At 39.8% G+C, this 15,023-nt stretch overlaps 1 protein-coding gene across 4 annotated transcripts in view; it reads left to right on the top strand.

The window, feature by feature from the left end:
- The window catches only part of CTNNA2 (catenin alpha 2), a 1,072,448-nt gene that overhangs the window by 800,209 nt on the left and 257,216 nt on the right, over positions 1-15,023 (top strand). For all 4 annotated transcript variants that reach the window (XM_053924989.1, XM_053924987.1, XM_053924988.2 and 1 more), the window contains one exon: positions 11,265-11,345. In XM_053924989.1, coding sequence (XP_053780964.1) covers positions 11,265-11,345 — 81 coding nt within the window. The remainder of the gene's footprint in view (positions 1-11,264; positions 11,346-15,023) is intronic.

Genomic DNA, 15,023 nt, shown 5'->3' with positions numbered 1-15,023 from the left:
TGAGTAGTCAGGTTGGGCACAATGAACTATCCTGTATTTTCATAACTTGACTGTAATTTAGAAAATGCTCATTTAAAAAATGAAGAGTTTTAGTTACTGCTATAGGTATGGTGATTACCAGTGTAAAAGGGGCCTGGAAGAAGGTAAGAGAGTAAAGGCGGGGGGTTAAATGGTAATGGAAGGAGACTTGACTTGGGGTGGTGAACACATAATTCAATAATCAGATGATGTGTTATAGAATTATACACCTGAAACCTATATACTTTTATTAACCAATGTCACCCCAATAAATTAAATAAATAAAATTAAAAATGAATATTGCCAGCCTACATCAGAGCCACTGAATGGAATCTCTGGATGGAGGGACCAGGAAGCTGCACATGTAACAACTATCTCACATTGACAGTTTTTAGTTTAGAATTACTGAGCCTCAGCATCTCCTGTATACTTTCTCATTTCTAGCCACCATTTATCACCATTTAACCAACAACCTGTTAGATGTTTAATTCACCAAAAAGTTGACATTGGCAGCCTGTCCTCATAGCCCTGGCTCATCAGAGATGTGTCTGAGAACAAGATGCTGCTTTCCGACTTTGTGAGTGGACAAGGGTGCTCAACTGAGGAACACTCCCAGCTACCGCCCAAGGGCTCTAAAGAGCCAGCAATGGAGACTTAAGTCTCACCTGAGACATTCTCCCAGTTTTGGCTATTCACCCTCTTTGACTGATAGCCAAGGACTTTGCATTGTCAAGAGGATCCAGTGAAGTGGGCGAGGTGCAGGCAACTTGAGAATGTATACAATGCTAAGATGATCATCTAGGCAGAGTCTGAGTTGTGTGTGTTTTATTTGGAATTTGTTTTCTACAGGTGGTCTGGAGAGAATACAAGTCACCTAAAATTCCACACAGACCTAGTGAACTTGCAGTAAGATCCCAGCATAGCAAGGAAAACTATCAGTGTCGGGATGCAATACGCATTCTCAACCCTCCCCCTTAATAGACACAGTGTACGCTACAGAGAGCAAAGTGTAATTATAAGAACCTTGTAATTCTTTACAAATTAACACAGCAGATGGTGTTTATGGGAGTCACATAGTGAGGAATATTTGGGACGATGTGAGACATGTGTTCCAGGGTTTTGGCCTGCTTTCTACTTAGTGTAGTTTTTAACTGCCATGCTGGAAAATATGCCATTTGCCTCATAAAGTTTTCACTGGTTCCAAGTCTGATCAAATGCCCAAGAGATGGTACTATTATGGGGCAAATTCCATATATTTTCAGTGAGAAGGGCTGAAGGGAGGCCCCCGACTCACCTAGGCCCGAGGTGGGCCGTGCTTGCCTCCTGGTCAGGTAGTGGTGGTCTCCTGGGCTTGATCAGCTTTGCTCATGGAAAATATAAGACAACACAAAGGGGCTAAGAATGCAATTAGCAACTCCAGATGAAGGCTCGCTAGTTTAAAAATAATTAAAATATTTCTTTAGTTATTTCGAGTGTCCAGATAATTAAAAACAAAGTATCATTTTTCTCAGTTTCCTCCCCGTGATAATACTGAAAGTTACCCAGACCTGTGTCTTTGCTTGCCAGGCAGTGCTGGCCTTTAGGAGGGTAGTACAAGAGGAAGGAGAAGTGCCAAGATGTAGACTGGGTGGTGGTGATGCTGGAGAGGGCAGGAAGAGGTGGGCCTCATGGGCTTTGGCAAAGACCAAGAGAGGTCAATTTGATTTGGAAAGGAAGGAAAGCCTTGGTTCTGAATGTGCAAGGAGCCCTCTTTGGGGGTCCCCCAGGCATGCAGGAAGTGCCTACCAGTCCCACACTGTCTAGTTCCTCTTCCCATTCTCGCCTAGCAAATGTCCTCATTTTCCTTTGCTCTATGAGTGTCAATCAGAAGGATCTCTGCTATTTTCTAGTATGGCCTGCCTGTTTGTCCCAGTCAGGGTTCTGACCATCTCTCAGAAGGGCCATTTTACTAAACTCATTTCCTTTTGGGATCTAGAGTCCTCAAGCTTATCTACTCCCACCTCCCACTATTTTCAGAGACAGACTTGATAGACGTCATTTACTAATTTTATGTTTCTTCCCCCAAGTGTGTGTGCATCTTAATCCTCTACATGCAATCAAAACCTTTGATCTCCATCCTCTTCTGGCTTAGGAGAGACTTTGAACATGGAAGGAAGAGAATAAGTGTAGAAAGAAGGAAGGCAAAAATATTGCTCTACCATTGGTAGAGATACAGCTATACTTCAACTCCACCTCTGCACAAAAGTAGCCTTGCCCCCAAAGACCCATAGGACAAAATCATGTCAAACAGCTAGAATACTAATCACTTTGTTGTAGAATACTAATCATATATAATACATAATTATATCTACATATCTATACATATTTCTAATTTGCTTAGCACCAACCCTTTGTAAGACACCATGTAAGAAATTTCAGAGTTTTAAGAGAATATAATTGCTAACAACTTTCTGTCTGCTATAGATTGATGTGTCTCTCCAGAATTTATATATACCCCTATGCCCCCGCCCCTTTTCATTTGATGGTATTTGGAGATGGGGCCTTTTTGAGATAATTAGGTTTAAATGAGCTGCTAGAATGGGGACTTCATGATGGAGCAGTGCCCTTATATGAAGAAGCACCAAAGTGCTTGCTTGCCCTCTTTCCACCATGCGAGGATGTAGAGAGAAAGCAGCTGTCTATGAGCCTGGAAGAGAGTTCTCACCACAAACCAAACCTTGATCGTGGACCTCCCAGACTCCAGAATTGCTTCTTTTTTGTGTGATCTATTTTTAGGGACTCCATAAGTAGCTCAAGGTTTATCTGATGCCAGTTTTTCACCCCAGTATGGGGAAACTATGCCTCTTTTCCAATAATTTCACCTACAAACCTATAAAATAAATTTCCTTCATTTAAGCCACCCAGTCTATGGTATTTTGTTAAGAGAGTCCAAGCTGACTAACACACTGTCCTTAAGTTCCTGTACTTCTAATTGGGAAGAAGGAACATACAGTCATGGTAAGTTTCTGAACAGTACAGGATCATTACGGTGCATCGTACATTTGTATTTTAGCTTTATAGTGTGACATCTGAGATCCACCAAACAGTGCAAGATTTTTGCGTGATATAATTGTTACCTGAGCGGAGATTGCTTATAAAACATCAAATCAATCATGTAGATAGCTACAGGAGTTCTGAGGATGATGGGTCATTTAATTAGGAGGACAATCCCCTGACATATGGGTAGGGGGGACGCGGGAAGGCCAAGTCTTGGGATCCCCACACAAACAGTCTTTCCATAAACGAAGGCAACCCTCTTCCAGAGAGTCTTTTGATTTCTGTGGACTCTCAGCAACGTGGACCCAGTTATTGACCCCTTTTGAGATGGTGAAAAGTGCCGGACTCTAGGGATTCTTTAGGTGTTGACAGCTTTAATGGTAACTGAATGGTTTGGGGAATATGCACTTAAAAATGAAGTGGAAGTTGAAATTTCACTAAATCATTTATTCAGTATGGATTTATATGTGTTTGTGTGTAGAAAATCAATGGAAATTTGCACTTCACCTTGGCTACTTTCATCTCAACTATAAAGATAAAATGGCTTATTTTAGCAGTTTGCTCAGTTCATGGTCTTTCACAGGCTTTGAAGGAACGTGTGCTTAATTAACCCTGCCTTTTAGCAATCACTTAAGGCTGGAAGCTGGAAGAGGGGGACTTTAATAAAAACCATATTCCATGCAGGGTTGCCTGACAGATAATCACTGAGGACTACACCTGTGTTGATAAAATAAATCAAGGAGCAAGAATTATAACATTACACAGGTGCCAACCATTTCCTATGGCTTTGATCAGCAGATTGTGAAATAGGTGAGGTTTATTTTTAGGACCCCATATTTTACAAATTATTCATATCTTTCACACCCACTTCCTATACCCTGGTGCCTACTCGGAGCATCCATCTTTTTATTCATGAGCAGCTTGCATTCTAGAGACCACTCGATGAAGAGATTCTCAAGGCTAGGGACTAACAACAGCATATAGGAGAGAAATAATATTAGGATTTAGAGCCTGGGCAATAGTTAGTTTGGGGGAAAACCCTGTGGGCAAAACAAAGGCCTGAGATCCCAGCGAGTGCTCTGGGATGTGTCCACAGGGGACCTGGTTGGGGTCTTCCCTCTCTACGACCCTACCTTCAAAGTATTTTGGTCTAGAATTTTAAGGTCTCTGATTTATTCAGGCCATTTGGTCATAAGTGACCACAATCCAACATGAAGAAACATAAGGAAATTTATTAACTCACAGCACCAGGAAATCCACCGATAGATACTTACGGCTTTACATTCAGCTAGATTCAGGAGCCAGTGTGTTTCATTCATTGATTTAATAAAATTTATCGAATGCCTGTCATGTGCTAGGCACAGCTCCAAGCTCTAAAGATATAATGATAAGCAAGACAGAGACTGTACCCTCATGGGACTTTATTTTACAAGTTAGTATGTAATGGAAATATGAACCAATTTGACTCCAAAAACACTGACTTCCCTTCTCTTCCCTAATCCCTCCCTTTCCCCCTTCCTCCCTTCCTTGCTCCCTTCCTCCCTCCTATGCTTCTCTTTTTGTGGGCTCTATTTCTAGGGACTCCATAAGTACCTCAAGATTTATCTGATACCAGTTTATCAATCCTAGTGGGTAGAAACTATGCCTCTTTCAATACTTTCACCTACAAACCTAGAGCTGGATCTCATTGATTTGGATGTCATCATGGGTTTATCCCTTGGCCAGAAACCCTTGGTTGAGTCAGAAGGAAAAGTTAGAAGATTTTCTAAAAGAACACAGATTTCTGGGAAAGAGAAAACAAACAGTAACACACCTGATGTCCCCAAGCCAGTCCTTCTTTGCACATGGTCCAGTGTGTGTGCTCATATCGCTGTGCTCATAAGTAGGTTCTGGGACTTTCATCAATAACCTCATCCTGATATCCTTACCTATACACTGAAAATTTTTCCCTTCAACATTGACGAGTTTTGGCAGAGAAATGTCAGGATACATTTTGCCCTGACACTTTGTGACCAGTTTCTCCCTTTCTACCTTTGCCCTCTTCATCCCAGGGTTCAGGTAGCTGGGTTGTGGTGTGGTCCAAGTACCCTGATCATGGATTTGATTTGTGGCCGCTGCTGAACTTTTGTCCATTTTAAAGAGATATTGCCAATTTCTTTTCCAAGAGAAATGTCTACAGCTAGTGAAAAGGAAATATTTAGAAAGGTCCACATTGTCAGACTGTGATTTACAGAAAATATAAAAGTATTATGAAATGGTCAAGGTTCCATAAACAGTGGTGCTATGGGTAATAAGAGTATGATTTCTATATGCAGGGTTTGGCAGTAAATGGGCAACCCCCCAAATATTATAGGGTGACTGCTGTATCAATAGATGGGTTTTTTCTCCTCCCTCATGTTGTCTAAATCATAGGTTTAAATGACAGGAAAATGTGCTGGTGAGAGAGGGCAGAGGACAGTATTGCTTTCTGCCATCCTGATGATTTTGACTTCTTTCAAATGACAACATTTTGAAGGCTGAGCATTTAATTAGCTCTCCACACCTTCAATATATTAGAGCTTCAGCTCTCCAATATTTTGCAGATTTCTCATGCATTCCATCAAGGTTGCAGGAAACTTTGAGCAGAAAGGGAAAGAGTGATAGACATCTGCCTTCTTCCAGCCATGTCACTTGTGTTGTTAATACTGTTCTGTGGCACCGACAGGAAGCCTGGGGTCTGAGGGAAGCCCTGAGATGATAGGTTTATATTCCCAGCGTCTCTGTGAGTGACCATGTGTAGTGAATTATGTGTTTAGGTTGATGAGGAGCTCAGATGGGGAATGACCCTTAAAGAAATATTCAGTCAATTTCAGAAATTTATAATTTCTTACTTTTTTGTTCCATAAATTAGAGAGTTGGTATCAGTTGTGCAATGTTCAGGAGCATTTATCTTCAGTATTTCAGAAGGGGTGATGGATATTAATATAGTAAAAAAAAAAGAAAAGAAAAATAAGAAAAAGGAAGGTCCTCATCCAAAGTAGAGGAGTTTTATTTCCCCAAAAGGCAAAGGATGGTATTATAAAAAAGTGTTGAACTAAAATAGTGTTTTTCCTGAATACTAATTGTGAAAATCAAAATTTCTATTAATGGCCTCAATTCTTTTGTGTGAGATTAAGCTGAAAATATGAAAGTCTCCTTGACAGCATCTGATCCTGATTGCTCTGGAACACTGGACTTGAATTTAGAGCCAGAGGGTGGGAGAATAAAAGATCCCCTATAAAACTCCAAATCAGGAGCCCTGGCAGGGTGGCTCAGTTGATTGGAGCATTGTTCTGTACATGCACCTAAAGGTTGTGGGTTCGACTCTTGGTCAGGGCACATGCCTAGTTTCGGGTTCTATCCCTGGTCAGGTCATATATGGGAGGCAACAGACAATGTTTCTCTCTCATTCTTAAACAAACAAACAAACAAATAAATTCTTGGATGAGGATTAAAAAACACCTCTCCAAATCCCCTCATCAGGAAATGATCAGGAAATCCATTCCCCCTCATCAGTCTGAGCTGTGGATCTACCCCAATGTGTTTTGTAAAATAGTGCTCAAAGACTAAAACAAATAAAGTTTAATAAACACGCCCCTCCCTAGCACAGCAGATGGCAACTAGAAAGCTGCCTGAAGCAATATGAGAGAGCACTCCTGTCTTCTTTTTCTTATTTTTAACAACAATATTTATTAAATGGCTATCTCTATTGCAGACTCATTCTTTGCAGGGAAAGATAAAGAAGGCAAGTGAGGAGTAGGTCCGAGAAAGCATGCAAGGTCTATGACAAAACGTGACAAAGAAAATATACCTCAGATTTTTTTTCATAACCTTTAAAAAGAAACACATGGCACTATAAAATCACAAAATCCTAGAATTTTAGAGGTGTGGGATGATTTAGACATGGAACGGAAAAAGCTCTGGACTGGTAGGCACCTGGAGATCCTGCTCAGATACCAGTTGGAATAAAGGGGAGAGAAAGGAGAGCAAACTCACATTGAGTTACCTCTTCCAGAGTTAGGTACTGCACTAAATGTTAGATAAATGTTAGAGATCTTATCTCTCTTTAAATATGTTTATTGATCTTAGAGAGAGAGGAAGGGAGAGAAAGTGACATATCCATGTGAGAGAGAAACATCAATCGGTTGCCTCCCATATGTGCCCTGACCGGGGATCAAACCTACAAACTAGGTATGTTCCTTGACTGGGAATTGAACCTCCAGCCTTTTGGTGGGTGGGCAATGCTCCAACCAACTGAGCTGCATTGGCCAGGGCCAGATGTAATCTATTATTTTTTAATTATTTTATTGTTGTTCAATTACAGTTGTCCCCATTTTTCCCCTATGCCTCTCCCCTGCTCCCCCCACATTCCATCCTCCTCCCCCCCATTGTCCTTGTCCATGGGTCTTTTATACATGTTCCTTGACTTGACCTTCCCCTTTCTTTCCCCCATTACAGACGTTATCTATTTTAGTTTCACAATAATCCCCCAAAGAAAGCATTCACCCACATTTTAGAGATGAGAAGACCCTGACTGACTGCCAGTTCCCAGTCTTTGGCAGTGCCCTGAGAGCTTCCCTGTGATAAGGGAAGTGTGATAGTGTGTTCTTGATGTTTTTTCAGGCTCCCACACTTCCCCATTCTCTATCTCATCTCTGGCTCCTCCATCCGACTGATGATAAGTCTTTAGTCTGGAGAAGTTGCCAGGTCACTTAGGTAGTTATTGGCAGAGTGGTTACCACTGGTTTAATTTCCTCTGTTCAGCAAAGGCAGGGAGGAAGTGCATAAATGACGTAAAATCAAACTTCTGTTTTATTATTAGGTGACGATGTCAAAATGAAGACTGGGGTGTCCTTTCACTTCAGTGTGATAAACCATTTTTAGTTTGTAGAGCTTGGAGCATCAGGGAGGGAGAGCTGAGTGAAGCTTCTTTTTGATTCCCTGGGAACTAAAATTTGCTCAAGATAATCAAATCCCTAGTTATTTAACAAATATATCCCAGGACCCGTGTAAAAGGCATTCATCTAGAGTTTCTGTTCCTTACTTAAACTCCTAAAATATCTCAGACTTGTTGGTTATCTATTTAAAATGAACTGTCCCAAACATTTCTTCCTTAAAGAGAAGTAACTTTCTCTTTAAAAATTCTAGTTTTTGGAAAGATTTTCATACATTATTGCCTAAGTGGAGAAACCAGAGAGGTCCAGGTGATCCAAAAATAGTTTCCATGTAGGTTCCAAATCAATTGTTTCCTTTTTCTTTTCCACGGCAGACATACTTTCCTAATTACCCCGAATACTGTTAGTGCCTTTTGTCGTTTCCAGCACATTGACATCATGATTGATTGGCCTGCTAGCCCAGTGCAGAAGACAGGGCATACATTACACTACCCACAGTGCTTATGAGAAAACTCAGACATAAAAAACGGCAAATTATCAGTCCAAGATCATGGAGCCTAATAATGGAGGCTGACACTAGGAGGCAAGACTTCCTTCTTTTTTTCTCTCACTCAGTGATTGGCTTTCTGTCTAATGTAAGCTGATAATTTAAAAGCATTTTCACATGTGGACAAAACAAGCCATAGGAAAATATGGAGTGATGGCTTGCTGGTCCCCATTAGACTATGTAAGTCTAAGCTTTAGGGAGTTCCTACCATTATTCCTGCACACATACCTTATTTAAAGAAACCAGAGCTGACAAAGGGACAGTGAATTCATGACTTCAACTAGTGCCACAAATTTCCTAAATTCTATTCTGTGCTTTACCATTTCCCAGTTTTTCTAAACAGGGAGATAAAATATTGCATCCAAGTTATCTACATTTCTTTTAAAATTGCCTTCAGCCACAGACTTGGAAGCTGGAGAAACCCAGGGTTGCAAATACGACACAAACAGCATCCTGACAACACAGTGGCGTGGCATGCTAATGTCACCAGACATCCTCTGAGCTGACAGATCACAGTATAGTTGGAAATCACACTATAAACAAGTTCTTGTAAAAGTAACTTGTCTTGACAACTAGTCAAACCGATCCCTTTGCTTCCTGGAGAAAACGCTGGCCCATTCCGCTCCCTGTCCTCCTAGAACCCACATTTTTCTTTCTTCTCTTGATGCTTTTCTTTGTGCCAACCCACCCTCCTTCCAAGGATCTCCTTCTTTCCCATTTAAATCTCATTCAGGATTTAAACTCTACCTATTTTTTCCTGAAATCAATAAAATAATTTTTTTAATAAATAAATAAACCCAATTTGTAGTTACTGCTTTTTCAAAGTAAGTTTTTATCACTGTTCAAATGGCAAGGGCATAGGAATCTGTGGTTTTCAGATGATCATGGTCCAGATCTACCCAAAAGCGCCCTGTACTTTGATGGCAGATGTGAGTCCCATGTGCAAGGAGGAAACCAAAGGGAAAAGAAACAGGTGCCCCACTGGGGTGTACCTGAACATGAAGAGACAGGGCACTGAGGTCACACTTGCTATGTAACCAGTTTTCCTCAAAAGATAAAGAAGCACATTGTTTGTCAGCTCTCAGAGGGGAAGGGCAGGGGACGACTGGATGAAAGAAGGTGAGGGAATTGGCCAGAGAACAAATATGCATAACCCACAGCCACAGACAACAGGGTGGTGATGGCCAGAGCAAGGGGGTGTGGGGCTGGGTGGGGTTGCGCAAGGCGGGGGATGGGAGACATCTGTAATAGTGTCAACAATAAAAACAAACTGAAAAAATAAGAAGCACACTGTTCTTCTCCATATATTTTTGTTTTCTTGGAGCTATTTGTGTGCTGATATTTCAAAAGTATAAAATGTTAGCCACTTTATTTTAAGCTCTTTCTTCTTATAACTACAAGTGTAAGAATTAGAAAAGGATGATGGGAATTTGTAGGATCTTAAGTGATTCAAAACATACACACATGTTTTGGCTTTTTAATAAAAACTCTGTATGATTACATAGTAGACATTTGTTCTGAAAAAATGGTTAATTAATCACGTTGCAGAAAAGAGTGACTGCTTTAGATCTAGCTCTATGTAGATCTGATGGGTGTGTATACATCATCCGTGGGATGTGTCCTGGATTTTCACAGGAAGAGAACATTTAAACATCTGTTGGATGGTGTATCTGTGGATACCCAAAACACATTAGCACATTAGGCACAATTTGTGACCTGGGAGCCCATTTCATCACATACACAAATTACTGCAGGGACCCTCTGAATTTCAGAGACTTAGGGCGGCCAGAGAATGAGGACAACTGCCAGTAGGACGGTGCTTAAATACATCTGTATGGTCTTTGACTGAAGTTTAGATAATTTACCAAGTTTGACAAAACTTTTGCAAACATTTTTTCTCTTAAAAGGAAGATAATACCATTTGTAAAGATACTTGGAACTTTTTATCCTTGGGGATTTGTTGTCATTTTAAAAAGATAATGGAGATTTCTATTTTTGTTTGGTTTTAATTGTTTTACTCTAGCCATGAAAAAAAGAAAAAGAAAAAGAAACTATTTAGTGAAACTTCAAACTTCCAAATGAATAACTTACCAGGATGATTTTTTTTTGGGGGGGTGTGGTAGGGGGGACTTTACCTCTGCCTGTTGAAATCATAAGGGAAGCTTCCTCCTGACCTCAAAGGGTAGGTTCCTTATTGTCAAGGTTAGCATTCCACTGCATGACAGAACAGAGATTAGAAATGCTGTATTTTCCATTAAATCATCTGTTTTGATTTTGTTACACAATTTACATATGGCCTATGGTACATTGGTATAAAATTCTGAATTGTAGTCAATTACCTTAATTTTTTTCTATTTTAGTTCTTACCATCTCAATCTTATCTTCTATTTAGAAGATGTGTGCTTACATAATAGAGAAGCACAAAACATTAGTATTTTAAAGCAAAAGCAAAACATCTTTGTTGTGTTTACTTAATCACTAAATGTCTGCAGAAGAAAACAGGTTCGCATGGAGTTGAATGAGAACATATGTGTAACTGTCCTGAGAATATATTGATTTTCATCAATATTAATTTTTATTTCAGAGAAACCAAGTTTAGAGACCAAATCATATTAGCTGGATATTGTAAAGAATCTTTTAAAATACTGCTTGGACTCTGCAACTCAAGTGTGTTTCTGATATTTTTTTAAACTTAACTGTCACTAATATCGAATTTTCTAAATCAGAAATTCTTTTTCTTTTTTTTATAGACTGGAAGGAAGGAAAAAGGAGATCCTCTAAACATTGCGATTGATAAGATGACCAAGAAAACGAGAGATCTAAGAAGACAGGTACTATATTTATTTGTTCATTCCTTTGTTTGTTTGTTTTTAATGCATAGTATTTAGTGGTGCTTTCCAAGAATGTTTTTTCAGGCTGCCTTCTTAGAGCTGACTTCAGGTTGCTATTCTTTATAATGTCTACAAATACACAGAAGCATTTGATCAAAAATGTAGTCTGCTGAGCAGACAGATGTGACAACTGCAAGGGGTGTGATGATGAAAACCACCTCTGAGCAGGTAGCCTGTTCACTGCCCAGACCCAGTCTGCTCAGGTAGAAAGAGACCTGATGAATTCACTAACTTCTGCATTTGGTTTTCAGTTTTTTTCAGACCCAGATTTGCAAAGAACTGATCTCTGATTTCTGCTCTTTCTTACTTAAACTTAAAAGACATTCAATGAATAAACATGAAGGCTAATAGTTAATGAGAAATACAACTCTTAATCTGATGGACTAATTAAGGTCTCTGACCCAGTGTGTTCCCTTGGGACATAAATCTATGTCAGATAGTTGTTTGGGAAGCAGGGAACCATAGCAAGGAATGTCCGGGTTGGATGATTTAAACAGTTCATGGAATCATTAGTGTGATAGGTCCTTTTTTTTTTTTTTTGATGGGGGATCTCTGACCAGGGCTTCTTTTCATCTTAAAAGTGCTATATGAATACTGGTATATTTTGTCCTGTACTCCTTACAATATGTTTCCATGGTGAGTTTCACTTTCTTTGGTAGTGTTCTTTCTTTAGAAGATATAATACCATCCATTGTTATCAGAAAAATCCCTTCCTGATTTCTGCCTGAGAGGCATCCTGTCTCCTACTGGTAGCTTTTGCATATATCCATCCCATTCATTAAGTGCTGATTGTGTTAGTGGGCTGGAACCAAGCTCTGCCCTCCAGCAGCACCTGCTGTACTTGCTGCAGCTGGAAAGGCTGGACTGGCAGGGCTGAATCTAACACTTCCTCCTGCACTGTCAAGTACAGACCAGATTAGTAATGTGCCTGGGCAAGAATGGCCAAGGAATATTTGAGAAATGGATGCAATGGGAGGAAGACACCACTTCTAATTACTGCTGGGTAGCTTCTGCACTCTCTGGGATATCACACACTTGAAATGATGCCTTCTAGAAGATATCAAAATCAGTTCTGGGATAAGAAAAGTTCAGTTTGACAAGCCCTCTTGGGAAAAGCATTTCCTTCTTATTTCAAAACCTTGAAGTAAGGAAGAATACAATATTGTGTTTTTAGGCATTTGTAAATAAGGTCAAATAGATATACGGCCAGGTCTGCCTCTCCTCGTCCTCTTAGACCATCTCTCCATAAAAATTCCTCATCTGATATGAAGTGATATGGGTAGTAGGAATTGGAACTGTGGTTAATAGAAAACATTAGATCAGGTATGTGGAAGGGCTTTACTTCTAATTCTGCCACTAAACTGGTTGTGCAACTGAGGATCCTTCACTGCTTGGTTTCCTTTTCTTATTTATAAAAGTAGGGAGCCAAACTAGATCGGCAAGCTATCTTTGAGCTGCATAAAAATGAATGAGTCCAAAGGAAATCCTCCATTATTGTTTATGCCAGAGGTCCTAATGCCTGGTACTCACAGATTTTAAAAGCACTGGGAAGGCATCAAGCAATTTGTCTAGAGCTTGCCTTTGGCTTGATTGTCAACCATGCAACACTTATGAGCTGAGTCTTTTACCTCATTAATCTTGTGGTCTTAGTAGGGACCCCTCTTTTATATTCAGGATCCAGTACCCTCAGCTTCCTGCACTAACAGACCTACCATTGAAAATTATTGTCTTATTGGGAAGGAATGGATAAAGTAATTTTTACTCTGGTGTGACAATTCTCAGAAAAGGGTTAACTCTTTTTACTTGAGGATTGGTGAAATTTGATGGTTGAATTTGTGACATAATTTTAAATGCTTGAGTGACACACTCCTGGGAGAGCTTCTTTTAGGATGACAGTGGAAGGAGTATGCCATCACCTGAAATCATTCCATGTATAAGGTATTGTTTTTCTGCCTTCCTTTCCCAAAGATTAAGAGGAATAAGGGTAAAAAGAGAATTGTTTTATGATATTAAGATCTAACAATGATGGTATAATTTCATACCATATCCCTGAATGTGGTTCAGATATCTTTATTTTCCCCAATCTGCTTTTCTAGAATAGGGATGGTTCCCATCTGTCATTTCCATCCCTATCCATATGTTGGAATATTTTTGTCTTTCTTCCCATTTCTTCTGTTTCTCCATGTACACCTGTAGCGGTACAAAAGCTTCTCTGATCTAAGTGTACAGAAGCTACCTAGCACTTATGCAGACTGAACATTCAAGGCTCAGATCAATCTTCATCTTAGATTTGGGTAGCCAGTTAATTGGATTAACAAGGATTTACCTCAGTGAGTAATAGCAATTATGTAGTACGGCCCAATGAATGCTACTGGTTTGAATGAATGTTTCCTTATTGCTGAAAGACTCTCTGGCTTTTCAATCACAGACAGCCTTTGTTAAAAGAGAGTCCAAATGAGAACCCTCAGTTATCCATTTCTACTTTCATGTACTCGTGTATTCCTTTATACAACGTTTAGAGCAATCAAATCACATGGGGGTGGGGGAAGCTGAAATCAAAGAAAAAAAATCCCTGGTGACTTTCATAAGTTCCCACTCTTTTCATTTCCTGCCTTTTTCTCATAGCCCTAAAGTTGGGCAGAGCCATTCAAAAGGGTGGCCCTAGAATTCTGCAAAGTTCTAGTTACCAAATTTAAAAGAAAGAAAGTCAATATGATCATGATCTTGGACATCCCTAATGAAAAAAGTGGACTTCCAATTCCTATTACCCATATCATTTTTAAAAAATCAAGAGTAATTGAGTAAAAAGGATATCTATTTAAGCAGAATGTTTAATTAAGTAGAATCCCTTTCTTCAGGCAGTATATCCCAACGGACTGTGGGGGAGGGTCATAAATTGTGAAAAAGGTCACAGGAACCCAAGGGTGTTATTTAAAATTGATTGGCATTGGTCAATCTTGCCAATTAAACCCATGAGAGTGGTTGGTGGTAGAGCAGAATCCTCTTAGGAGGTTTCTTTTTTTGGAAAATGGACTTAGGGGAATATAACTGCTAGCTTTAAGGATTATGTTGTAATTTTAAAGCTGTGGGCACAGTGTGCCCCATGTCTGAGCTATTGTCACTGCTGTGATTCTAGAATCAGATCATTATAAAAATAAAAGCTTTTGGCTGACTCCCTCCCTGGGGATCTGGTAGCCCACATGGTCTATTCATCCCTTAGAGAGGACCCCGTCGGTTCCTGCAGGCTGTTCCCCGTGGTCCTCCTTCTATGTGCCACCTGTGGACTGTTCTAGGCACAGTGTCCTAATTTTCACTAAACTTACAGAGATGCTGGTTTGTCTCAGGTATTATTTTGGTCCTTTTAGGAGTCTTTTTCTCCAAGTTGATAAGCAAATCAGGACCCAAATATTTTCCTAAGAAAAGGTAATTAATGCTAATTATAACATGTTAGGGTGTTGCTAAACTTAGCAACTTTCTCATTCCCCTACCCAATAAAGGGCCTACTTTTTATCCCTTCATCCTTAATAGACATCACACTAATTCCAACAATAAGCTTTAATAAGTGTCAACTTGATAAAATGTCAATTTTGCTGTTACGATCAAAATATTTTCAACAGA

This window comes from Desmodus rotundus, chromosome 5, assembly GCF_022682495.2.
Source record: "Desmodus rotundus isolate HL8 chromosome 5, HLdesRot8A.1, whole genome shotgun sequence".
Classification (NCBI taxonomy): domain Eukaryota; kingdom Metazoa; phylum Chordata; class Mammalia; order Chiroptera; family Phyllostomidae; genus Desmodus; species Desmodus rotundus.
The sequence above is the reverse complement of the archived record's forward strand: the minus strand, read 5'-3'. Positions and strand labels throughout refer to the sequence as shown.